Source organism: Streptopelia decaocto, assembly GCF_964273445.1.
Source record: "Streptopelia decaocto genome assembly, chromosome: 21".
Taxonomy (NCBI): domain Eukaryota; kingdom Metazoa; phylum Chordata; class Aves; order Columbiformes; family Columbidae; genus Streptopelia; species Streptopelia decaocto.
The window spans coordinates 1,575,764-1,601,922 of NC_138676.1; the positions used below are offsets into that span (position 1 = coordinate 1,575,764).

General features: G+C 51.4%; 1 protein-coding gene across 3 annotated transcripts in view; it reads left to right on the forward strand.

Annotated features, from left to right (window-relative positions):
* Nucleotides 1-26,159, forward strand: part of NECTIN1 (nectin cell adhesion molecule 1) — a 95,785-nt gene that overhangs the window by 43,563 nt on the left and 26,063 nt on the right. For 2 of the 3 annotated variants that reach the window (XM_082070560.1, XM_082070562.1), the window contains exons 2-5: nucleotides 3,427-3,777; nucleotides 4,461-4,763; nucleotides 5,142-5,259; nucleotides 7,105-7,256. In XM_082070560.1, the coding sequence (XP_081926686.1) occupies nucleotides 3,427-3,777; nucleotides 4,461-4,763; nucleotides 5,142-5,259; nucleotides 7,105-7,256 (924 nt within the window). Of the gene's footprint in view, nucleotides 1-3,426; nucleotides 3,778-4,460; nucleotides 4,764-5,141; nucleotides 5,260-7,104; nucleotides 7,257-16,116; nucleotides 16,661-26,159 lie in introns of those variants that run through there. The other variant, XM_082070561.1, reaches the window with a different exon arrangement.

Here is a 26,159-nt window from a genome sequence, read left to right on the forward strand (position 1 = left end):
ATATATCCCAAAGCCTCTTCTCTGCCATAGCGACCACACACATCACTCAGCACTGCACATGCACACACACATCCTGCTTAATATGATCAAGCCTCTCCAGAGGCTGATTAGTGATTTTATTTTCTCCTCCTCTCCTGGCCTTGCACGCTTATTGCCATCAATTATCTATGCATTTGCCCTGATGAATTATTGAGTGTGTAACGGGGCGAGGGAAGACCCGCCAGCCCAGCTCAGTCACTTTGCAAACAAATGCTCCCCAGAGCATGACAGCAGCTAGTTTATCCTCTGGCTTCTGATTTAGGATGGGGAGCATGGGAAACTGATCCAGCAACTCGCAAACACCCCTTTACAATGTTCTCCTTCATCATTCCTGTTACAGTGTGGGTGCTATTGCTGTGGTGCGGAGCAGAGCCACGGGTGCGCTGCTACCCCCATGAGAGCCTTGGGGAGTGGAACATAAAGAGCTGACCCTGTCTTGCAAAAGAGCCACGAGTTACTCAGTCACCTGGAAAGGAAACATGGTTTCCGCACAGTGTTTGGGGTTTTTTGAGGGGGGTATTTTTTGTTTGATTTGTTTTGTTATTTCTTCTGCTGTGGGTTGGTTGTTTTTTATTTTATTTTATTTGTTTTTTTTGGTTTTTTCTCTTTTGCCCTGGAGCCTCTAGAAAGTTTGGAATGTGTTTTTGTTAAAGCTGGTACATGTAGGGACCTGAATCCCAGCACTGGCAGCATTTAGGTGTTGGCAAGCAGTCCTCAGCTGGCACCAGCTTTTTCCTAAGCTGAAAGTCTGACCCTGCAGCCGGTAGAGGAAGGTTCTGCAGGTCCGTGCTGGAGTCTGGCTCAGGGTCAGGTTGGTCAGCACCAAAGTCTGCTCTTTCTCCAATATGTGTCCAGGTACAGTCCGCACTGGAGCATGGAGCCCATGGCGGGGCGGGAGGGTGGAGGTGAGAACCGTTACAACACTCAAGCTCAGGAGAAGTTACCTGATTTATAAAAGGGCCACTCATTAATTTGCAGAGAAATCATACCATAAAGAAAGGGCATAGTAATGATGGAGTGAAATGTTGGATTGATCTCTCTCTTGTGATATATACCATGTTCTCTGCCAGGTTGGCTGCCAATATCTTTATTTATGGGGCACATCTTAGGTGCCCATCCTTGGGCAGTGGTGGCCCTCAGCCTGGCATGCCATGTTCCCCATCTTCATGGGGAGAGACCAGGCTGTTCTCCCAGCTGCCCTGCAAGGGCAACTCTGAGCAGAAGCGCGTGGCTTTCCGTCCTCTCCCCCCTGGGCTTTCGGCTCATCTCTCTCTTTTCTGGCACCGCGAGAAGGTGCTGAGCCACGACTTCCTACGGTTGCGAATGGGGCCTCTTTTATTGGGATGTCGAAAGCCTGGTTCAAAAGGAACCGCTGAGGGCTGTGTGGGGTCAGGGAGCTTGTGTGGGAGCAGAGGCAGCTGTGGCAGCGCCCCAGCCCCGGGCAGGCCCTGCTCGGGGGCACAGCCCCTTCGCCAAAGAGGTGGGGACCGGTGCTGGAGCATCCGCTCTCCCTTCAGCCTCGGGAGAGCGAGGAGCGCTGAGCACACCTACGGCCGGGCAGCCGTGGGATGGGCGGCAGGTTGTTCCCAGGGCCTCTGCTACGTGATTGCTTTTGCTCTCCGGCAGGCTCCCACATGCTTGAAGGCTTCAGAGCCAGACTGCTTGGCAAAGCTGTTGCTCACCTCCGCAGGTGTGGGCAATTCTGCAAGAGGCTCTCTCACCTCCGGGGTACAAGGAGCAGCATATGCTGCAAAGCATGTTGGAGACGTCTCCCCCCTCCCCGTCCACCTGTTCTTTCTTCAGGTCCCAGCATAGCATTATCTAAACCCAGCCGTGTTCTGCACCCGGTGCCCTCATTCCATCAGGAAAGCCGTTGTGGGCCATGCGGTCCCGCTGGTGTCAGAGAAGCGTTTCAACGTGTCTCGCTCCCTGGACGTCCTTCTCCAGCACGCCAGTACCTCTGGTTGGTGTGGAGACACACGGTCCAGCTGTGACTTTACCAGAGCAGGAACATCCCCCTGGTTTTCTAAGGACTCGATGGCTTCATGCATGCAGGCACTTGAGGGCACCAGTGCTTTGCTGTGGCTGTAAGCACTGAAAAACACTCCAGCCACAATGCCGGGGTGTGGGGCAAACAGTGCTTGGCTCAGGGAAAGGGGGCAGGTTCGCACAAAGCTCTGGAGACGGAGTTTCGGTCTGAACTGCTGATGACTGTGGTCAACTGATGGCGTCTCACGGCCAGGCTGGGCTGTCGAGGCTTGTCCTCGGGTCACGGGCTTGGCGGGAGGGAGGAGAAAGCGAGAAAGAAGAGGTTTAGGTGTCCCCCTGGGTTAGAAGATGCTGTCCTGTTTCTTGTGCTATGCATTTTTCTCTTTCTCCAGCCTCTATTTCATTACACTTTCATGTTCCTCACTCTTTGTACATCTTTCTTTTTTTATTACCCGTTTCTTTCCTTTACTCTCGGTCTCCCAGAATACATCCAGTTTCAGATTCAGCCAGAAGCAGTGAGCAAAACCCGCTTTTCTTGTTCTTACCACCTTGCTTCTCTATTGTATTTATCATATAAATACCAGCTGTATAATTGCCAGAGCATTATCTCTAAACATACAGATTAGGGAAAGACACAGTGGCAGCCAAAGATGAATTTCAGGGTCAGTCTGTCCAGCTGTCAGGAGGGGAATCAACTGAGGCCGAATAGCTCTTTTCCAAAGCTCCTTTCATCTTTACTCCACAAAATCAAGATGGAAGGTTCCTAAATGGGCTTAAAAAGCCACAAAAATGATCTAGATCATGCAGGTAGATTGTGCAAGGTGGATAGGCTCTGCTGTAAATCTGTTCTTACATGGGAACTATTGCTACTCTGAAATCAGGGCTGAGTCTTTGCAGCTCATTTAATTACTGACACATTTCCAACCGCATTAAATGGATGTCTGAGTGTGTGTTAGCACGTTAGGATATGCTATGCTGATAAATATCAGGGCTTTCATATGCCTGCAGAGGCACATGCTCTGTACATTTACAATAACCGATTTAATGTCATCCAAAGTTGAAGACAAAAGGAAGGAAAGTGTTATTGATCCAACTTTGTGCCTTTTGGTGACCATGAGCCCTAGGCTGGCTGCAGAGCATTAGGGCTGGTTGTAGCGAAGTGTGAAAACTATTAATAATGGTGGGAAGGAAGGTGTTTATGAACAGGAACGAAGCTGCAGGTGGATGCAGGTAATTGCAGAAAGTACTGAGTGCCTGTAGCCATAGACTGTTCTTGTATCAGCCACACCGGGAAGAAGCAAATGGAATAAATGAAGGGGTTCATGGGCCCAATATCCAATAACCTTTCTTTTTCTCTGAGAATTACACATATATTTATGTCTTTCTATTTTATTGCAGGGCTGCAAGCTCAGACTGTCTTAGTCAATGACACAGTGTCGGGGTTCATCGGGACAGATGTGGTCCTGCACTGCAGCTTCACCAACCCGCTCCCTAACGTCAAGATCACGCAGGTCACGTGGCAAAAAGCCACCAACGGCTCCAAGCAGAATGTGGCCATCTACAACCCCGCCATGGGCGTCTCCATCCTCTCTCCGTACAAAGAGCGGGTGACTTTTCGGAATCCTTCCTTCAAAGACGGCACCATTCAGCTCTCTCGGCTAGAGCTGGAGGATGAGGGAGTTTACATCTGTGAGTTTGCCACCTTCCCAACTGGCAACCGGGAAAGTCAACTGAACCTCACTGTGCTGGGTAAGGTCCTGAACAAGCTCTGTACTGTGAACCATTGCCTCCAGTTAAACAGATCTGGAGAAACATGAGACTCGTGTCCTGGGACCTCAGGGCAAAGGTGAAATTGGGGTGTAAATTTTACCTATGATGATCTTTCAAGTTGACTGTAAAGAAGTGAAGAGCAGGGAACCCAGGGTAGGTGGTTTACTGAGCTATCACAGGAGCGCCTTTTCCTCTTTCCAGGCCTCGGTTCCCCTTTCTCTTAATGCAGGTGCGATAACAGTGACCAGTTCCCTAAGGGAGTGGTGAGTTGTAATGAGCTGCTGGCTGTCAAGTGAACAGAGAGAAAGACAACAGAGAGATCCTGAGCACAAGTAGAGGTTGTCCATGGAGCTTGGGGTTGTGAGTGAATAGATGCCACCCAAGGTCTACGTGATTCATGTGCTTTCCAGTTTCAGTCTTTCATCCTAACATAGGGCTGAAACACAGTGTCTGGAAAGGATTGGCATCATGTATCCCTGAATCTAAGGCACCTCCACCGTTCTTTCCCCAGAGTAGGTTGCTGGCCATTTGCAGCAGCTCTGGATTCGCCACAAGGTCTGTCACAGGCTCCGTGGTGCTACTTGTAGTAGAGAGGGTAGCATTGCTTTTCTAACCATCCCTGTGTACCCTTTTCTCCTTCTCCTTTTTGCACTTCCCTGCAGCCAAGCCTACGAATCGGATGGAGGGCACCAAGCGGCCACTTATAGCCAAGTCTGGCAGGACAGAAAAGATCTTGGTAGCTACCTGCACCTCCTCTAATGGGAAGCCCCCCAGCACTGTCACCTGGGACACCAAGCTCAAAGGGGAAGCGGAGTTTCAGGAGATCCGGAACAGCAACGGCACGATCACGGTGATCAGCCGGTACCGGCTGGTGCCGAGCCGGGAAGCCCACCGGCAGCAGCTCATGTGCGTGGTGAATTACCAGCTGGACCGCTTCACCGACAGCATCACCCTCAACGTGCAGTGTAAGTGCGGCAGGACTGCAGAGCGGCCCCTGGGGTGGGCGATAATGTCTGGCAAAGGGGGATTTTTCTGAAGGGAAGAAATAGGAGGCTGCTTTCTTCTTCTGGAGAGTGAAAATTAAGTGATCCCTTGGAATAATCATATGCTTTCTCTTTTTCACACCTTCTTTCTCTCTGCCTCTGCCATGTCCCTTTGTTCCTCGCCTTCTCTCTCTCCTTCCTTCACCATCCCTCACATTCCCTGTCCCATCATCTTTCCCACTTTGCAATCTCTCTCCCTCTCCCACCCCTTCCCCCTCATCTCCTCCTATTTCATTTTGTCCCACTTCCTTTTCCATAACTCTTTGCTCTCCTTTTTGACCTTTTTTTGTCCCCCTACAGATGAGCCAGAAGTCACTATTGAGGGCTTTGATGGCAACTGGTTTCTGAACCGGAAGGATGTGAAGCTGATATGCAAATCTGATGCCAACCCCCCAGCTCACACCTATGAATGGAAGCTGTAAGTGCCTGCAACGCTTCTGCTCTCAGCAGCACATATGGACAGGGACACGAAGTCTCTCTAGAAACCTCTGTCACCCTCTGGTCAATCAGGGCCCAGACACCCCCGACACCCGGGATAACCTCCCATTCTCACCTCACTGGGGTAATATTCTGCCCTGGTGATGTGAAGCAGCTGAGATGTGACAAGGTGAATGATTTGCCCAGCACCACAAAGTGCTTCAGTAGCAGAGCTGGAGAAGGACCCAGGATTTCCCTTCCTTAAAGGGGCACAAATAGTACATCATTTGTGTGTGGAAAAACCCTTCCCTGGAATCAGCCCCGAGCCCCCTTTGCAACACTCATCCCCACACCACTGACATGAAACAGAAGCAATTCCTTGTCCTCCAGGGTTTCAGCTTTTGGCTGAACACACTAAAGGGAATGAAAAGTGAGCGAAGGGTGTCTGGGGAGTCGGTTGGGAACTGATGCAACCTGATGTGGTTCTCTCTTCTCTTTTCTTTCTTTCCTATAAGCACTCATGTAGCTTTTTAAAAAAAAAAAAAAAAAAGATCAAATGGATCCTTTCTTCTTTTCAGCTGGCATTTGTCATCAAGAAAGAGCCTCTCAAAATGGCTTTGCAAGAAGCTAGGCATATTGTCTCACATTTCCCTTCCCCGATCAAACTGTTCACAGTGAAAGGTCTGAAGAGGATTGTTTTTCTTGCCTTTTTTCTAGTGATCATCCCCAGCTCTCTCCCTCTGTTGTCCCTGCCAGTTTGACTTAAACTCCAAGGGGGTTCTCTTGGTTCCTCAGAACGTTGCCAGGAAAGTGTTAGAGGCAAAGATGCCCCTTGTGGCACTCGAGGCATCTCGGCTGTCTCTGTATTGAGCCATGCTTTCCTGAACTGAGCTGTGCTTTCCTGAACTGAGCTGTGCTTTCCTGAACTGAGCTCTGCTTTCCTCTCCTCTCATTTACATTGTGATGAGTAGCAGTCAGGAGATGTCAGAGGAAGCAAGAGCCTCTTTATCATCCCACACCCCAGTTTTCAGATGTGTCTTTGTAGGTTCAGGGCCCTGTAGGCAGAGGACCAGTGTTAGGCTATTCTGTTCTTCCATCAGCTTTGAGATCATTGCCTTGATGTAGCTGAGAAAGACGTGTTTGCTATACGTGTGTTCCTATGTGTATAGGTAGACATGAAAAATATGTACATGTGCATTTAGATACTTATTCACAAACCCAATTATACTCCCATTATTTCCTTTTGCTTTTTACAAATTGCTGACAATATGTGCACATTTTTGTTGGGAGGAGGGGATAGAATTACTTGACTAATTTTTAATTGCCTAAGAGAAGTAATTACTTTACTTTGCTTCAGTAATTAAGAATAACCAGGCCATGTGTGTCTTCCTAACACACGGGGTTTTTAAAATTTTTATCTGCCTTTGCTCATTTATTCTGTGTATCTCTAGACTTAGTTTTGCGTTATTCTTGTTTCACACTCACCTGACTGTTCTGCCATGGGCATAATAGATGATAGATGATAGATCATAGATGACAGGGCTCTAAATACGTCCAATCTCCCTTGGAGTCACAGAGAAAGGAAAAAAATATAACCAGTCCGTGTAAAGAACCTGATTCTCATAATGCAATTTGTTCACTCTGGAGACTACTGACTGCCATAACGCCCTGTCTGGGGGTTTGGTTTCAAGGCTAACTACATGAATGGATATTTTCCAGCCAGCACCACCATGTTCTGGACCTGCCCAAGGGCAAGTAGGACCAGGATGTCAGGGTCACATCTACAATACAGCTCGACCCTGCTGGGTATCATCTCTGGGGTCAACCATGATCTTGTTTCCCCTAGGCCAAACGGGACTCTGCCCGGGAGCGTGGAAATCCAGAACAACACCATCTACTTTAAAGGGCCTGTCTCCTACAGCGTGGCGGGCACTTACATCTGTGAGGCCTCCAACGCCATCGGTACCCGGTCGGGCTTGGTGGAAGTCAATGTCACAGGTAGGAAAACATTTGGTGTGCTCTGAAAGAGAGGAGGAGGAGGGGGGAAGAGGAGAGTGTGAGCGGCTGACACCATAATGTCTGTCTCAATCAGCAGTGTCTGCTTCTAGGGGTGGGGAGGTTCGCGATGCAAAGGGAGCAGTGAAGTTCTTTGTTTTGCACTGGTTTGCCTCGGATTTTTTCTCCTTTCCTCTTACTGTCTTTTCCCTTCTTACACAAAGATACATTCGGTTTGTCTCCCCCTTGTCTTCTGGTTTGGATTCAGAGAGATCATTGGACATGTGAGAAGGGAAGACATGTCAGGGAGATATTTCTTAGAAGGTAGAAGAAGGAGTAGCATAAGGATATAGACTGCCACTGAGGCAGCAAAGCGTGAGGTGGATGAGTCATTTGTTCAGGATGCTGTTTGGTGTTTCTGATGTTAAGCAACATTCACATTTTTTCACTTGTGCTCCTTCCAATGCCGTGTTGGTTTGTGCACTTGCTCACCTGCTGCCACGTTACTGACAGGCTGTGAACCCTTGAGTAGCCTTGGGCTCCAGAAAGGAGCATCACAGGATGCAGACCATGGGAAGTGATGCTGTGTGATGTGTTATGGGACAGACCTGCTCTCTCAGGGGAGAGCACCGGGGCTGTGACTGCAGAGAGCTGCCTGTGTCCTGCCAATGCCACAGACAATGCCTGCGAGCCGGATGGGCAGCGGGGCGTGCTGGCATCTCCCCGAGCCGTGGGCAATGCGGGGCAGGTTCCTGGGGTTCACAGCCCTTGCAGCTGTCCAGCCTGCACAAGTCAGGGTGCCCGCTGTTCTGATAGCAAGCCACCACCCCAGCCATTTCAGGTGTCTAACCCGAGTGATGAAACGGGCTTCTCAGAGGCACCCACCTCCAGCTCCCACACACACTCTCTACAGGGTAAGTGCTGAGCAAGCAAAAAGATGAGGCCCAGGCAGCCGACCTCCTGAAATCAGCAATAACACTGTATTTGGCACCCTCACCACCTCAGTTCCCCTCTTCGGTAACATGGATAAAACAGGCTAATCTGCCTCTATCCAAATGCTTGGAGGTCAATGGATGTGATTTGCTAATTAGATGCTAATTAGCAAGTATTTATTTATGATCATTATCACTGTAGCAGGCCTTTAATTCACACCTCTTGTGCTGGATCCCTGCCTGCTGCATTTCTCTGGGGAATCTTTCATTTGGCAGTGAAAGGCACCAGAATAACAAAGCTCTTTGTTCAGGACAGACGTGGAGCAGCAGCCACCCTGCCCTGCTCAGCACCCAAAACCGCGTGAAGGTCACGGTCAAAATCCTTCCTGCTGGCCGTTCCGTGGGAGCTGCCACCAAAGGCAGCGTGTTTCTGGGACAGTGCAGGCAACTGCCCGATACAGACTGAGCAGACCTGCAACAGAAAACCATCCCAGGCAGTAGCACCATCCCTAGCACCTTGGTTCACATTTGAAACAGTGAGCAGAGGGAAAAAGCCTCCAAGCTTAGTCCCCAGTTTCAGAGAAGGAGGTGGGATAAGTATTGCAGAAGACTTAGAAACAGGCTCTCTTCACCATTTCTCATTTTCCATTCCTGCATAGCCTGTACATCCATTTCTTGCCATCGTTCTTGTCTATTCAGCCATCCTGTGTCTTTTGTGCTGTCAATGCACGTGTTCCCGAACACCAGGTACAGCCCTCTCTATATTTCCTGCTGCCACCTGCCAGTGTTTTATCTGTCTCAGCATCGCGATAGCAGCAAGCCCGGGCTCTCCTAGGGACCAGGGTCTGGGGGTTCCCCCTCTGGGCTTCAGTTAAGGTCTCCTGTCCTGTTGTTTTTTTGGGGGACCTGTAGGGCATCGTTCTTGTGCTCTGTTAGTGCAGGGCTGGACAGGGAAGCGGGGACCGGCAGGATTTCTGGGGAATGACTTTGGGTTGATGTCTGCCTGCCTGCAATCTCAATTCATTCCCAAGGTTCTGAATTGTGGGGTTGAGGTTAAATGAGAAGGAAGGAGAGGCACGCCAGCAGCATCCCTGCTAGGAGGGATTAGCAGCCAACCCGTTAGGCCAGGGCTCCACCACGTTAAAAAAATGCTTTTAATAATTCATAGGATCTGAATATGTTTATCCAGCTCTCCCTAAGGACGGATTAGGCCAGTGCTGGGGAGGGCTCAGCCGTCCTCACTCAGCTATTACAGGTACATTTGTTTGGGTCTTGCAGGCAATTTAGGGATTGTCAGTGGACCACGAAACCTCTTTCAAGAGCTGCATGCAATAAATGGAGTTCAATCTAGTGAGCAGCCAGCCTTGGGAGAAAAAAAACAGGAGGCTGACGCAGAGAAAACCCTGCAGCAGCTTCCCCCCCCGTCTTCTGGGTACAAAGCTCCCCCTCCTGCCCCCAGCGTTCTTCCTCCCAGCCCCAGAGAGGAGGAGTGCGGGGATAGTTCAGGGGAGGGTGATTTGTTCAGGGGGAGAAGGCTGAATGCTTCTATTAGAGTTATAGCACATTAAAGAGATTGATAAGTGGAAATTTAATATTTTATCCCAGCAATCTGTTCCTGTAATAGCTTCTCCTGCCTTGCAGGACCTTTGTCAGTTGCAGCCAAGCCATGTAGTGTGATATGTAACTATTTATTACAGGTGGTTGGGTGACATAATAAAAGGCTGTGGTTATAGACTGCACGCATGTCCCTCTGGGCCGGCTCGTGTGGTGCGGCGGTCCCGCACAGAGAGCTGCTCTCGTACATGTGCGCCTATGGGTGACCCTGATCTGCATCCTGGCATAGAAATGGACCTCCCGAACCTGCCTGCCTGCACAGGGACGCCCTGCTGCACGGCCACCTGTGCATGCAGGACGCAGGAGCATCGGTGCATTGGCACGTGTGAATATGCGTGTTTGTGAAGATGTGCTTGGCTCTATAGGCTATGGGCAGCAGTGCATATATATACCTTGGCCCTTGTGCACGTGTGTGTGCATACACGTTTGTGTGTGTGTGCGGGGGGACATTCATGCACTTGTGTACCAGCTTCAGCCAGAGGAGGCACAAGGAGAAAGATGTTAGAACATCTCTTCTCCCCATGGGCCTTCAAGCACCAGAAAAACATCAAAACCGAAGGAGAGTGACAGTGCTGGCGCTGGGGGAGCAGAGCCTGTGCAGAAGCAGTGGCTGCTGTCAGCCTCTCCGCTGCAGCGCTCCGCCCGATTCCCATGGCCAGGAGGGCTCTTTTGCTCAGGATTCTGCAGGCTGCTCTGCTTGCTTGGTGCAGCCCCGCCGCTGCACCCCCCGAATTTCCAGGACATAGGATATGATATGGAGGTGCCCTGGGGAGGGTCTGTGAGGATGGGACTTTGCAGCCCTGGCCTTGGATGTGTGACAGGCTGTTGGGGGGAGGAGAGGCTGGCAGGGGTTGATGTCCCCCCCGCATTTGCTTGGCTTGCACCAGGGAGTTATTTACACACCACCAGTGATCTCGTCCCAGCAAGGTCAGTGCGACAGCCTGCGGGGCTCACTGGAGCCCTCTGCCCTGTGCCAGCTGGCCTCTGGTCCGGCTCAGGGTGTGAGAGATGGTGTTAAATCCTGAGCACAGAGCAAGCGCACCCAAAGCCCAGCTGCCGGCCAGGGCCGTGCCACCCCGCACCAAGTGCTGGTGGCTTCTGTAGGTGGGAGGACGTAGGGCCCGGGGGCTAAAAAGGAACAATCCTGGGGGTCCCATCTGATGCTAATCTTCTGGAGGGGGGGTAGGAGTGTCCGCTGCATCCTGTCTGATGGCACCTGTGCCAACGGCCCCTGCGGGAGCAGCGCCTGATTGACAAGCGATAGGTGACCTGACAGAGAGATTAAAACCTAAGAGGCGTTTGGCATCTGGCCTAAAAGCTGTCACATTCTGAAATGCCAGTGGCAGCTGCTGAACTTCTGGATTAGTTGCCAGTGGTTTTTCCACCCTCGCTGCCTGCTCTCCCCCCATCCTGCTCCACACAGGAGAGCAGAAATCCCGGGTAGGGAGAGGAAAGGCAGGATCCCTTGGAGCCAGAGGTGGCCATGCATAGGTGCAAGGGCTGTTGTGAAGGAAAAAGGACAGCAGTGCTACGGGCTTCTCAAATTGCAGCCCAGTCTGGGCTAAGGCAGGTCCAGAGCTATCTCCCTATCTTCATTTATGCACACAGCGGGTCAAAGTCCTGGGATAATTTGCCATGGACTGCACTGGCAGGGAAAGTTGCCATCAGCAATCTGCCATATAAAAAAGACACCACTGTATTTGCTGAGGCCATCTGGGGAGCTCCATGAGCCCATGGACTTTAAGGTTCCTGCTGCTCACCCTGGCTGGAACCAGCCCAAGTCCCCCCAGCTTCCATTGCAGCGGGTATTTGACTTTGCAAGGCTCTGGAGGAGCTTCGTGCGAGGAGCAGCTTGGGCTGACACATGTCCAAAAGGTGATTTCTCATGGAGTTTGACATTTTCCTACATGCCCATGGCTACAGCCAGAATCTCAGCTGGTGCTGGGTTTTTCCTTGACCCCTATGATTGAAGGCAAAAGAATGGAAATGTGACTTCAAGAAAGAATGGGTCCACAGGAAGTGGTGTCTTTTAAAATACCTAAGCAGTGTGATGAGCACAAGGGCTTCTGAAAGCTGGTTTCCTGTGGATCTGCATTTCATAGAATTACTTGGTGCCTGAAAATGCGCTTTTTCTGATCTGGGCCCTTCCTGCCCTTGGGAACAGCTTCTCGTCCCTGTGGGTTCTCTGATGCCTAATGAGGTTTAGCTCCCACCTCTCCCAGGGATTCCACTCTAGCTCTCTCCAAGAACTTTATGATAGGGATAATTTTGGCTCCTTGTCTTCTCAGATAGCCCTGAAACTGGCCAGCGTGTTCAGAAAGCATTAGATAAAGGACTGATGGAGCGGCAGGATGATTTGCATACTCTTTTTTTTTTTTTTGGAAACCAGTCATTAGAAGAAAGATGTGATTTTTAAAATGTGTGTTTTTGAAGGCACTCTTGTGATGGGGAAAGCCTGATTCGTCCGCAGTGGCAGCAGTGCTGTGCCTCTGGGTGCTGCAGGGAGAAGGCAGGAGGATGCTGGAGCCCCCTCGCCTTGAATGGAGGGATCAAAGAGAACCTGAGGGCTGGGCCGGGTGCCAGCGTGAAGCCCAGGGCCACCCCCATCTCTCTGCACTCCCAGCTGCCGCCCCAGAGGTCCAGCTCCTGGTATGGGGACAGGAAGCCGGGCTGAATGCAACAGCTGGCAGAGCCGGGCAGCGGGCAGATAGTGTTGCTGCTTTAATTCCTATTCATACAGCAGGAGGGGGTGGGAAATGTTTGGTTTTTTTATGCTGGAATTAAAGCCTAGCTTGTTCCCCCTCCCTCCAGCTCCGCTGTCTCCTGTTTCTCCAGTCCACTTCTCACAGCGGCTTTAATTCTCTCCAGACTCTTCCTAATGGATTTTTCACATGGGGCCCCCAGCGCACTCAGGCATCGCACCAGTTTCCAGAAATTTCACGCACCCCTCGAACACAAAAAGGGGATCCTTTTCCCACACTTCCCCTTCTCTCCCCAGGCTGCTCTTGCGCTCTCTTTTGCACCCCAGGCACGAAACCCCGCGGGCAGCGGGGTAAATCCCCCTTTGTGGGACTGACAGCAATGGATGCGTGCGGAGCAACACCCGCCTAAGCCGCAGCTGTCCCGAGCCATTCATTAACCCGGCTGCTGGACACCGGGCGCGGTGGCAAAGGGCTGCAGATGTGCCAGGCTGTGCGGGGCAGCTGCGCGGTGTGCGGGGGACAAATCAAAGCGAGCCAGGGGGGAGCGGGGCAGAGGCGGGGGTGGCCCGCTGCGCCCCCCCGGCACCCCCAAGGGGACCTTGCGGCGGAGCCCGGCCCGGGGCCCCCCCGCGGGCTCGCCGCGGCGCAGCGGCGGTCTGTGCCGCCCCCCAGCGGCGGTGCGGGGCCGAGCCCGCTCCCGCCGCCCCCCCGGGCCGCTCCTTCCCGCCTGGTCCTACCGCCCCCCAACAGCGGCTCAGCCGCACCCCCCGGCCGCGCCCGCAGAGCCGCTCGCTTCTCCAGGCTGCGGGGGAGCGGTGGGTGGGCGAGCGTGCGGGTAGGGAGGGGGATGATTTCGGCTGCTGGCTTGCGATCTTCACATCTCTCTTCTCCTGCTCTTCCCACAGTTCGGTTTTGTTTTCTCTGGCATGGGAACTGGGCCGCCACGGGGGGGACGGGGATGGGTTCTGAGCAGAAAATTGTTCCTTCCCTGAACATGTGAAATCCAGAACAGCAGCATGTTAGTTGTCGTGTCCACGGCTTTGGCAGTGGCGGGGGGGGGGGTGGCGTGAAGGTGAGCAGCACAAAGGGCAGGAAAAAAAAAAAAAAAAATATATATATATATACATATATATATATATGAGAAAGGTAGAAAAACATCCCCCCCCTTTCACTTCATCTGTCCAACCTGGGCTGTTAATGAGGCTTTTCATAGGAAAGTGGGCCAAGCTGCCTTTGGTTTTGTGCGCAGACTTGTCTCAGATCTGCCTGTTTTCCAGAGCTGGGAGGCAGGGGGGCTCAGTATGGCTTTAGGGAGCCTGTGCCCAGCATGCACACTGTGTCTGGGTCTTTTCAGGGTGGGATGTTGGGACCCGCAGTCCCATGCACAGAATCAGCCTTGCTGTGGGGAAAAGTGAGGTAGGAGGCTTCAGATTGGAGTTGTGGGTGGGGGAAAATCAAAGTTACAGCCCCTGGGGTCTGAGCCAGCTCGTTGGCCTTTCCGTACCCCTGCTTTGTGCACGGTTTTGGAAATGGAGCTCCATGGGGTTGCAGAGGCTGTGATGGCAAGGGGCAGGCCTGGGAATGCGGCATGGGCAGGGGGAGCAAGTGCAAGGGCTGCACAGATCCTTGGGTTGATTAAATTGAGCCCTCAGCAGCCAAGACTACCAGAGGATGAACGTGACATTTCTTGCTGTCTCTGCAGAGAAGTTTTGCATTAACCAGCTGGCTATGACAAGCCTTCTGTGCATGCAACATGTGGTTTTGGCTTTCCAGAACGCAGTCGCACCTCCCTGTGCTGAAATACATGCCCTCGCTCCTGCTCTCGGAGGCTGTCTTTGGAAAGAGGTGCTAGTTCCTGCCTGCACAATGTCTTGCTCCCCATTGTGGCTGCAGCAGGGAGCCCCTCCATCTGCCCGTACGCCAGCCCGCTCTGCCCGCTGTGCTGTGCTGTGCGCGGTTTCAGGCTCGTGAGGCTTTGCACAGGGCAAGTCAGCACTGCAGAAACCCAGCTGCTGTTGTTGGGATGATGTTTCAGGAAAGGAAGGAGTGAAAAACCTCTCGGGCATAAGCAAAGCGTTTATGCCACAAGGCTCAGCCCAGCAATTGCTCAGATTCGGTACCCGTGTCCAAAACCTGCAGCTGTTTTAGGAACTGCCTCTACCCAGGGGAAGCTTCTTTCTCCCCTCTTCCTTAGTGGCTGGGCTGAGCTGTGCTGCAGGGAAACCCGCACCCTGCTCACCTTGTCCTTGTACAGGGCGTCTTGCTCTAACGCAGAAATGTGTCTGCCAGCAGCAGGCAGTCCCACAGGTATGTGAAGAGGGGACAGGAATCAGAATTACCTCCTATCCCTTTTGAATTTGCTGCCTTTGAGCCTCCTCTTCCCCATCACCCCATTCAGGCTGATCCTCCGGGAGAGCATGCTGAGATTGCTGGTTGGTCTGTGCCTCTCCTTGGTTTGGTAAAATACGAGGGCCAGGAGGCTCCCGAGCAGCAATAACAGCTTGCAGCTACGAGCAGAGCTGGCACACAGGCCTTGGGGGTGGAAAAAGCAGTGCGAGGTGTCTGAGCATGGTGTGCAAAGGCAAAGCTGCCAGGGGCATTAACCAGGTGCCCGCTCTCTAAACTCAGAGGCAGGAGAAAGGCTGAGGTAGCCATGTGATGCTTAATGCCTCGTGGACACGGATGCTCAAAAGGCAGTTTGTGAAAGCTGAGTTTGGGCTGTAGCTGTGCGCAGGGAGTATTAGGAAGGTTTATTTAAGTCCTGGATCAAACTTTATCTGTGCCTAAGTCTGGGTGCTGAACTGCGTGAAAGAGAAGAAAGCTTCTTTCTCATCTCTTTTCTTTTCCTCTTTTGAGTTATTTATTTTTTAAATAGGTCAGGGTAGCTGTAGGAACAAGATTAGCATGAGCAGTAGCAGTAAAAGCAGAAGAAGAAGGAGCAGTGGGAGGTCGGTGTCCCTGCGCTGCAGCGCACAGCCAGCGGATTCGGGAGCCAGCTGTGACCCGAGCGGCACCGTGCGCTGCAGGTCACTCTGGGAGCGGAGATCACAGCTGCTGCTCCTTTCTGGCCCAGCCTCGGCTGGTTGGGGTCATGCTGGGCTGGGATACTGAGGAGCAGGGATGCCAAGCTGGCAGGTCCAGGGTGGCACCTACGGGAGCAGTCACGGCAGCTTGGTGCCCACCGTTGGATGGCGTTTGGGTCCTGCTCCCCGGCAGAGGCACCCTGGGCCTGTCAGTGTGCTCTGATAAACCGGACCTAACATGTCACCCAGTTAAACGGGAAGTGTCTGGGCTTGTGGGATCTGAGCCTGTCTGGAGAAAGCAGGTGGGCTGGGGTGGTTTGGGGAAACACCGCTTGCAGCCTGCTGGGCTCCTGCATGAGGCTTGGCGAGCTTGGCACGGCACGCTGCGATCCTTGCTGAGGCAGAGCTCCCGCGCGCTGACCCCTGTGACAACGCACCCTTTTCCCCTTTCCCTAGTTTTTCCCTTCCCTGTTCCTTACCCTCATCTTCCCACCCCTGCACTCCCCAAAAACGGCAATGAAAGCATGGAGGGAGGGTGCGTTTCCGCATGGTTTGACACTGTTCCCCCTTCCATCTGTCTTTTCCTACCCAGAATTTCCCTACACCCCGTCTCCAATCGATGATCGCAAATCCATGGTGCAGCCGAACATCCCCACACCGGTGATTGGGGGCATAGTGGGAGGAGTCTCGCTGGTCCTGGTGGTGGCCGTGGTGCTCTTTGTGGTACTCCGGCGCCGGCGTCACACCTTCAAGGGTGACTACAGCACAAAGAAGCACGTGTACGGCAACGGCTACAGCAAGGCTGGCATCCCGCAGCATCACCCTCCCATGACCCAAAACCTCCAGTACCCCGATGACTCAGATGACGAGAAGAAGCCGGGCCCGCTGGGCGGCAGCACCTATGAAGACGAAGACGAGGATGCGGGAGGCGAGCGCAAGCTGGGCGGCCCCAACAAATACGAGGAGGATGCTAAGCGGCCTTACTTCACGGTAGATGAGGGGGAAGCACACCCTGAACCTTACGACGAAAGGACACTCGGCTTCCAGTATGACCCCGAGCAGCTCGACATAGCGGAGAACATGGTCTCACAGAACGACGGATCTTTTATTTCCAAAAAGGAGTGGTACGTGTAGCCCGGCACCCCATTGCTGCACACATACACACACACACACACACACGTACACACGAGTGATGCCCTCCCGCTCCCCTGCATCCCTGCTGAGCGGAGCCGAGTGTGCGCGGCCGCTTGCACACTCACTGCACGCACGCTGCCCCGCACCCCCCAGCCCTGCGCCCCGGGCACAGACTTTGGACGCTCCCAGCACCGGCAGCGAGGGCGGCTGGGGCGAGCGGGGAGGGGGGGCAGCTTTGCTTACGGATCATTTTTGGGGTGTACGGGAGGTGGGAGGTTGGGTAATTATTTTCTCCGTTTTGGTTTTGCTTTTTAATTTCTCTTGATGACTTTCGTCCCCTTCTGTGGTGTTTGTATTGGTCGGTGGCTTAGGTGTTACTATTTGCTTTAACGACTGTTGCCCAGCCTGTATATTACACTCTGTTTGTGTCTTCATGTCTCAGAGTGCCCTTCAGCCCCACTTCCCTCTCCGAGGTTCCTCCTCCCACTTCCACACCCCTGAAACACTGGAATTTGTTTGTATGTCGTCTTTGGGTTTGTTTTGTTTTGTTTTTAACCTTGGGAGGGGTCAAGTGGGTTGTCCATAGAAGGCTGGAAGCCAGGAAAGCTTGTGGCACTGGAGACGTAGGTGCTGTTATCAGGCGAACCGATGGTGTTTTTCCTAATCACTTTATTTCAGCGAGGTGTGGGTAGCATTCCCACTGCCCCCTGCATGCCTGGGGAGATCCACTCCCACTTTTTAGTGACTCAATAAAAGCAAAGCGAGAGAGGGGGGAGAAAAAGCCCCAGAACAAACCCCAGGTGCACGGGCTGATAGCAGGGCAGGGAAACAGAGCTGCCATTTTCCTCCTACCATTTATTATTTCCCGGCTTTTCATTTTCTGTCTTTGTATGAGTGTTCTTTTGGAAGAAAGAAAAGGAGTATTTATTGCTGACATTTCTTCCCGTGTGATGGCTTAGAGAAACGCTGGCTCTTTTTGTCCCCGTTGCTGCTGTTGTTGCTGGTACCAGCCACTGAACACTTGACTCTGCCCAGCAGGTGTGCATGGCGTGTCCTGCACACCTGGCTGCCATTGAGCACACCTGGCTGTGCCATTGAGCACACCTGGCTGTGCCATTGGACACACCTGGATGTGTCATTGGACACACCTGGCTGTGTCATTGCGCACATCTGGCTGTGCCACTGCACACATCTGGCTGCCACTGCACACACCTGGCCGTATCATTGCGCACACCTGGCTGTGCCATTGCGCACACCTGGCTGTGTCACTGTGCCATTGCGCACACCTGGCTGTGTCACTGTGCCATTGTGCACACCTGGCTGCCACAACCCTGGGGGAGCGGAACAACAGACACCACTTTGCTTTCCCCACAAACTCAACTGCCTGCAGCGCTGCTCTGTGGAGCCCGGCAGGGCAGATCTCCAGGGTACCATCCAGTGTCTTTGAGGGCTGCGGTACAGGATCAGGCCCTTAAGTGTTATTATACCACTAAAACTTAATTGTCACGTGTTTACACTTTTTTTTCTCTTTCGGATCAGAACACAGGGCCGCTTCTCTGTAACTCGCTTAGCAACAACCCCAGCCCCTGGATAAGATGCTTGGTCTGCATTGATTGCCACTTTTTAAAAATCACATCCCACTTCTAAGCAAAGATTTGGTAGATAGGGCAGGAGTGAGAGAGCCTGGAGTATTTATCTCCTCCTCCTTCCCTTGAGCCACTGCATTGTGATGGGGAGGCTTGGATTGCTGCTATCTCTGCTCTGGGGGTAAATGGGATTCCAGACTTCAGGGCCCTCTGACTAACACTGACCATATCCAAATTACATTCATTGGGTTGGGGCTTATTTTTCTTCTTGTGTGGTGGGTTTTTTTGTGTGTTTTTTTTTTTTTTTTTAATTGGATGTATAAATAAATCTTTTGTTTGAAAAGAAATCCCCAGTTTTCTGAGCTGTATTATCATGCACATCTAAAAATAGCAGGACTAATTCTCCTCCTGCCTTACCCGCTGGGTTTTGTTCCATAGCATCCAGCGGTTATCCTGCTACACAAGGGAGGGTGCAGAGCCAGACCCACGCAGATGAGTCAAGGTCAGGTCTCTGATCCAGGCAGCTTTCCCTTAGCATGTGGTCCTTGGTGCAGACAACGCAAAGCTCGGCCCGAACCATCCACACTTTGTACCCTGGTTTTATTGCCTTAGCGGTGTAGCGGGCTGGGAAATCCGATTGTTACCCTGTAATCTCGCTGCGGTTCCTGCCAGACCTCCCTGCTTCCTGGCTCTGGCAGAAGAGCCGCGTGCCACAGGGAGGCTGCTTTATGTCCGCACAGCAGAGATTCTCTTGGGATTAAAAAATACGGCTAAACCTCCCTGTGTCCGTCCGCTGCCACCAGGAGCACCCGCCTGCCAAGCAACCCCAATAAAGAAGTTAAATCTCTAACATCTCTCCATATCTCTGATTACTAGTAGGGGCTGACTGTTAGGGGTGTTGTAAACCCGCAGAAGGAGTGACTTTCCTCCAGTGCCTTGGGATAAGAGCGTACACAGGGCTTTAATTCCCCCCAGTCTGAACCCTGTAATCTGGATCGGGACAGAGCAGCATTGCTGAGCGTTACACCTTAGGCACAGCTCCCTTAAGTGTAACACGGGGTGTGCTGCAGAGCCGGCACAGCTTGTGATTCACAGATCATTCCCAACGAAGTCTATTTCTCAAGTGAATAATCCTTTAGATCTGAACTTCACAACTAGGCTCTAAAAAGGGTTGTGACGACGTCTCCAACACCAAACTCCGGGTGGTCCATGACCAAGCGCGGAGTGGGAATCCGTGGCACAGACCCTCCTCTGCGCATTTCCCCCAGCACAGATATAACGCATACTGCAAGGAGGTGGATTGGGAAGAAAACACCCTTTTATAAAATCTGCAGAGCCCATCAGCAATTCTGTCATGTTCTGCATTAGTCACAGACAGGGGCCACTGAGCTGACCTGGAAAATTCACATTAGCCCTCAGTACAGTTCCGTCCTAAAGACCAGCGCCACAAAGCCTTGCAAATGAAACAGTCAGGCCTGGGGGAGAACAGGACAGCACGGCTGTTCCGGAGTTAAGGTGCCACTTGCTGAAAATATAAACAAGCAGTCCTAAGAAATACGCTTTGGTAGTTCTTAGCCTTGCACTCAGAGGTATCGTTTTTTTAAGATGTAGCCTCCTTGGGTTATTTGTTGCCCATTCACATACTGTCACACAGCTGTCTGAGGACTCGAAAACAACAGTGGGGCTCAGAGAAAGGAGACAGTGGAGCTATATGGTTTTTCCAAGCTAGAGCCTATATGCAGTTCCCTTTTTGCTACATCACACGTTTTGCTCCCCAAAACTGCACAAGTCTAGGAAAGAGCGCAGCCAATCAGCTCACCAGTGTGGCTCAGAAGGGTCAAATGATTATTTTTCATCCAGAACCTGGGCAAGCCTAGAGCGGAAGATCCTTAAGACAGTATTGCCTGGCACAGCAGGGCAGCACCCTGCAGGTTCAAGGTTCACTAGTGCATTCCTCTCATCCTTGGGCCCCCCAGCATTACTCCACTGGTGCAATCATCCCCACAGCCATAGAGAAATGCCACCTCTATGCAGTAATTTGCTTCTTGCTGTCCCTTGCAAGGTCAGCTAATTGGGCGAGAGACTCTTGGGGTGGTAATTAGCCAAGTGATTAGCCATTAATCCATAGCAAGGTAGGAAAAAAAAAAGAAGTATGGGGAAAAAATCAGATTGATGTTTCACCTGAGAGCTGTTTTGATCCAGTAACAGCATCACTCCCTCCGCTAGGTTAAATTGCTCTGAGGGGACCCTTGAAGGTAATTAGATGATGTTTTCCAGCAGCATCAGGAAGTGGTACCTGTCTCTGAATGCCAAGGGGAGCTCAGCACAGGTGCCAAGTTGAGGATCATGTGCGTCCTGCTCCCTGGGAGGTTCTCCAGGGCAATGAAAGTGCTGGGGACCGTGCAGTAGTCACTGGGGGGGACAATCTGCCTGGGGGTCACAGAGGGCCAATCTGCTCTTTCTTTGAGAGACACAGTTGCTTGTCCCTTTGTGCTTCAGTTTCTCGCCATGGGCCAAACTCTGGCAGGCTGGAGTCAAGATGCTGATTTTAGGTGGTGACGCCCTTCTCACAGCTGTGCAAACGAGCTCGCAGGCTGGACCCCGAGGCTGCCTCAAAGGGAAAATCCCCTGCTTCTCTGCCCCTTTTCATCAGAGGTGCTAAGGAGGTGTGAAACACCCCCATGAGACCCAGTGACACTCCCAGCTGTATATGGAGCATCCCTGCTTCACAGAGGATGGGGTGGGAGCCCCCAGGCCAACCCCCTGGTTGGGTGGGGCACGTCCCCATCTCAAAACAGCAACCAGGTGAATTTGGGCCGAGCCCCCTGCTCCTTGCCCATGTGTATTCAGGGAGCCCTACTGAACCAGATGCATCTGTGTCACAACCCAAAACGAGCCTGTAGTTTATGTACAAAGATACCCCATCTGTTTTCCTACTGGGGCTTATCTCTAGGATTATTCGTTGCAATTCACACTAGTGATGCTATTTTATCTTATTTAATTACCAGATTCTTTTTTCCCCTGTTGTTAAATCATTTTCTTTCAGCCAGGGGGAGGAAAAACAAAAAAAAAATAGCTGAAGATTTCATAGTAAAAAACTCAAACAAATTGAACTGGTAGCACCGAATTGATTGCACAGACATAAGGGACAAAGGGAGCCATTTTCCTGATGTTGAGTAAAAAAGCCAGAACAACCGTGCAGCAGAAATCACTGAGGGTTAGAGAGAAAGAGAGAGGTTAGAGAGAAAGAGAGATTCAAAAGATTGATCTTGAAGCAATTAGAGCAGGGAATGCAATGAGAATGGGGGCTGCTGCTCCCCTTTGCTGTTTTTCTTTGCCATACACAAGCGCACACACACAGATTTGTGGGGTTTCAGACACCAGCCATTTTCTCAAAGAGTGGAGGGAAAACCCTGTTATCCCTAAGGGTGGGAGATGGGTGAATCCGCAACACCTGCAGGCTGCACGAAGCTCAGAGGGTCTGTACTTTGGGAGCGAAGGGGGTATCCCCGGCCCATTTCGCGCTAAGAGCAGAAGCGGCAGAGCAGGTTGTTGGTTAGAAATTCACTGTATGTTTCCCATGTTCACAACCGCTCCTGTCGTGGCACCCAAGTGTTGGGGTCTGCTTGCTGGGCTGCGGTGGGAGATGCTGCCAGCCCCCCCTGCTCCGATGCCTGTTGTTCGTTCTGCGGGGCTCACTGTAGCACTTTACCCTCCCCTACCCTGCAGCCTCACCCCCCTCTTTCCTACTTCACACCATTTGCTGTCTGTTTGAGCAGCTCTGAGCAAGGTGGGCAGCTCTTGGGTCCAGCCGCTGCCTCATCATCCTCCCCTCCCCAGGACCGAGGGGCTGAGCAGAGCAGAGCCAGGCTGGGCTGCCCTCTGCAATGGGCAAAGGGGGATACAGCCCCCCAGCAAGGGAAGGAAACCCGAGCCTTAGAGGGGTTGAGTTTGTACATCAGACCAGTGTGATTTCCATATGTAATTCACCTGGGGGGGAACGTACTGAGCGTATGGACTCAGATCCTGCACTGGCATGAACTGGTATTGGTGGAGGTACTCTCGCTGAGAATCTGGTTTTTCTTTTGTTTTGCCTTTTTTTAAACATGATTCCTTAACTCCAGTGATTTTTCTCTCTCTTTTTCTTCTCCCTCCTGCTGTAATTATCATTGTGGAATAAACACGACAGACAACCCCAACCCCACTTGGTTTTTTTTTTTGGTAACCTGTGTTGTAAGTGCTTTTGTAAAAAAAAAAAAAAATTAAAAAAAGTAAAAATAATAATAATGTAACGGACTTTAATGATTTTTGTTGTTTTGTTTTCCATCCTTTGTAATTTGTTTGTTTGGGGGCGGGGGGGCATTTTCATGGTTCTAATTTGTGTGGGTGGGGTGTTGCATCGCCCTTCCTTTTACTTGTATAAAAACCAATAGTGGCTCAGCTGTGGAAACAAAAAAAAATGTACTTTTTTATAAATAAAGAATTTTAAAAGAAAAAGAGCTCCATTCTCCTTTCTTTTGCGTGCAGCTGCGACGGCGTCGTTCGCAGCCCGTGCCTGTATGGAGACGCACGGCAGCAGAAGTGGCGTTTGCTTTCCAACGACCCGAGGCTGTTGCCGTGATGCATTTTGTAATGGGGGCTGCTTGCTGAAGGCTGAGGGTCGAGCGATCTCCAAAACAGCCTGGAGAAGGTGGGCAGGGAACGAGTGTTTTGCCACAGGCATAGATGGGATTGTGTGAAATTCTGGGACAGTATTCCAGACAGACGGAAGGAAGTGGGAGCGTTTCCTCTTACCGATGGAGACAGTGATGTTCCTTGTCAAAGGATGCTGCTGATGCCAGGAGTTAAGGTGAGGAAAGAAAAAGTGGCTAGAAAAGCCTAGGGAAGAAAAATCCATCAAAAGCCATTACAAATTGTGACACTGTCTCTGGCTTAGGATGTTCTTAGGTTGCCGTTAACCACAGCAGATGGGACAGGCTATTGGGAAAATGTCAATACGCACTTGCGCTCTTCTTATATTTTCTCTAGGCAAGTGTCATTAGCTGCAGTCAGGGCCAGGATAGCGGGCTGTGCCAAGCTTTGATTTGACACGGTAGGATGTCCCTATAGTGCAACGCTTGGCTAGCGTGACGATTGTGCATCAAAAGTATCTAATGCTATGGGGATGCTAAAGGTCCATTGGGAGGCAAGATCATTCACACTGCATCCCTGCAACTCCATTACTGATCTCTGCATTGAGAAGAGCTGTTTGCCTTTCTCCTTTCCTTTAGCTTCCCGAGTGCGAATATATGCTAGAAAGCCTTGTTCCCAAACTTCAAGGCAGACAACTCCACAAGACCCAGACTTTTGCAAGGGAGGGAGAGACAAAGCAAGCAAGAGATGAGAGAAAATGCGCGTGCTTGTCCTTGCATTGACATCAACAGGCTCTTTGTCATGCCTCTGGCGTTTTGCTCTCTAAGTGGAATACGCCCTGGGAATGGATTTTTGCACCCAACTTCAGCACGTGGATGATCTGCTGGAGATCTGAACAAAATCCAGCCGCTCCCCATCCAGAGAGAGAGTGAGAGGGATCCTGACCCAAAGCTGCTACGGGGCTGCATCTATATGTCCACATGTTTTACTCCTCTCATTTTCGCCTTTCTGCCAGCTCCTCTTAGTAATGACAGATGTTGGAAGTGCAGCTTTGCTTCAGCTGCAGCTGTTCAGGTCAGTAGCCCGAGGAGTGACCACGATGGGATGCAGAGGGGCAGCATCTGACAGAACTGGATCCTCAGCAGTTGGCTCAGCCACAGCAGCCAAGTTTGGGAAGAGAGGAAGAGAGAAAAAGGAGAAGAGAAGGAGAAGAGAAGGAGAAGAGAAGGAGAGAGGAAGGAGAGAGGAAGGAGAGAGGAAGGAGAGAGGAAGGAGAGAGGAAGAAGAAGAGGAGAGGAGAGGAGAGGAGAGGAGAGGAGAGGAGAGGAGAGGAGAGGAGAGGAGAGGAGAGGAGAGGAGAGGAGAGGAGAGGAGAGGAGAGGAGAGGAGAGGAGAGGAGAGGAGAGGAGAGGAGAGAGAAGAGAAGAGGAGAAGAGAAGAGAAGAGAAGAGAAGAGAAGAGAAGAGAAGAGAAGAGAAGAGAAGAGAAGAGAAGAGAAGAGAAGAGAAGAGAAGAGAAGAGAAGAGAAGAGAAGAGAAGAGAAGAGAAGAGAAGAGAAGAGAAGAGAAGAGAAGAGAAGAGAAGGAGAAAGATAATCACCAGGGAGCTGGAATGGAGGTCTAAGATGGAAAGGAGGATAGGAGGGACTATCTTTGCCTACGGTCCTGCTGGGATGAGCCCCTGGGAAATGCTGAACTCATGTCTCACAGTTAAGCGATGATGGATAAAATCCATTGCATGGGGCCTCTTCTTAGCAGCTCAGGTTGCAGAGAGCTGAACACAGCAGGGACTGACTCCCATGCAGTGCCCCTAAGTATTGTGTTTCTCTGGAACAAAACAGAAGCACGTTGGGATGGGGCTGCCAGCAATGTATGTACGCAGCCCATGGAATAATAGCAGCGTGGCTTGGATCTCTTCTCAAAGCCACATCTCTGCAGGCGAGCACTGCTGGTCCCAAAAGCAGCCTCAGCGTCCTGATGATCAGCTGAGGAGCTGGATCAGGGCAGGAGGGGATGAACAAGAGGCTCATGATCACTCTTAGTGTGTGTGCCCACTGCTGAGCGTGGGCCAGCCACAGAGAGCCAGGCTGGACCACAGCAAACCATGGATGAGATTTACCTCCCTGGAACTTTTCTGGCTGCATTGGAGCGATGCTCATTTCCACCAGCACAAAAGAACGTGGCAGAAGTAAGATATGAAGTAAATGAGAGTGAGATATAGTCATGGGATTACCAGGCAACCTGCCCATACCCCTGGGTACAGGCAGCTGGGAAAGAGATGCCCCCCCGTGCTGGGATTAATGCCTTGCACAAACCAAATGCATCTCCCAAGGATGCACATTCACTGCAGGCTCCAAAACAGAAGTGCAAGAGCCAAAGGGCTCCAACTGACCGAGAAAAAAGCCTTGTGACTGGGAGATGTCAAACCAGGCTGGCTGTGAAGCACTGGAGACAGATCAGATCACGGAGCATCCGTCCAGAAATATGTGCCTCTCAACCCAAAATTCCTAGTGAGATAATAGGCAATCATGCTGGAGTTCAAGTCAGAGCACTCAAGGTCACATTTACCACTAAGCCTCCTAGAGCAAGTGCCGAGAAAAACCTGACAGTTTAGAGCAGTGCTGAGTGAATTACTTGTAGTAACAAATATGTTTGCTTTTTTTTTTTTCATGGTTTCAGATTATTTACAAACTCGAGTTTGATTCGTATGAACGTATTTGTTAGAGGAAATTGCTTTATTCAAATATATTCCAGCTGGGGGGCCTGTGACACTGAGAAGTGCTGTTGAGCCTCAGATGCCCTCAGTGTTGCTTGGCAGAAAGAAGGTGAGGGTGGCTGGTTCACTCCTCCTCCGAGCAAGCCATTTCACAGCCTTCCCAGGCATGCTTAGGCTCTCTCTTATATATTATTTGCAGAACAAGGGTCTGTCTGTAAATAAAAACCTGGATGTGTGTTGCACTCCTAAAATTTTACACAATAGCAGAAATCAGAATCAGGTGTGGTGGTGCAGGCAAAGCAATAGAAATGTGTATATGATTAAAATGCAGGTTAAAAATGTCATATCGCCCCAAGGGGCTGAGATATTGAAAGGCAGTAATCTATGGATCCCAGCCATGGAGTTGTTCCCTTAGCCTGCAGGTGAGGTGAATGTTGTGGCCTCGTCGACTGAGCCCAGCGCAAGGTGAGTTAGGGACGCTCCCTCCTCCATAGATTGCACAACCCGAACCAAACCTAGATCCGCGTGGGAAACACACGGAGGTTTTTGTCTGAACCGTGTAGAATTT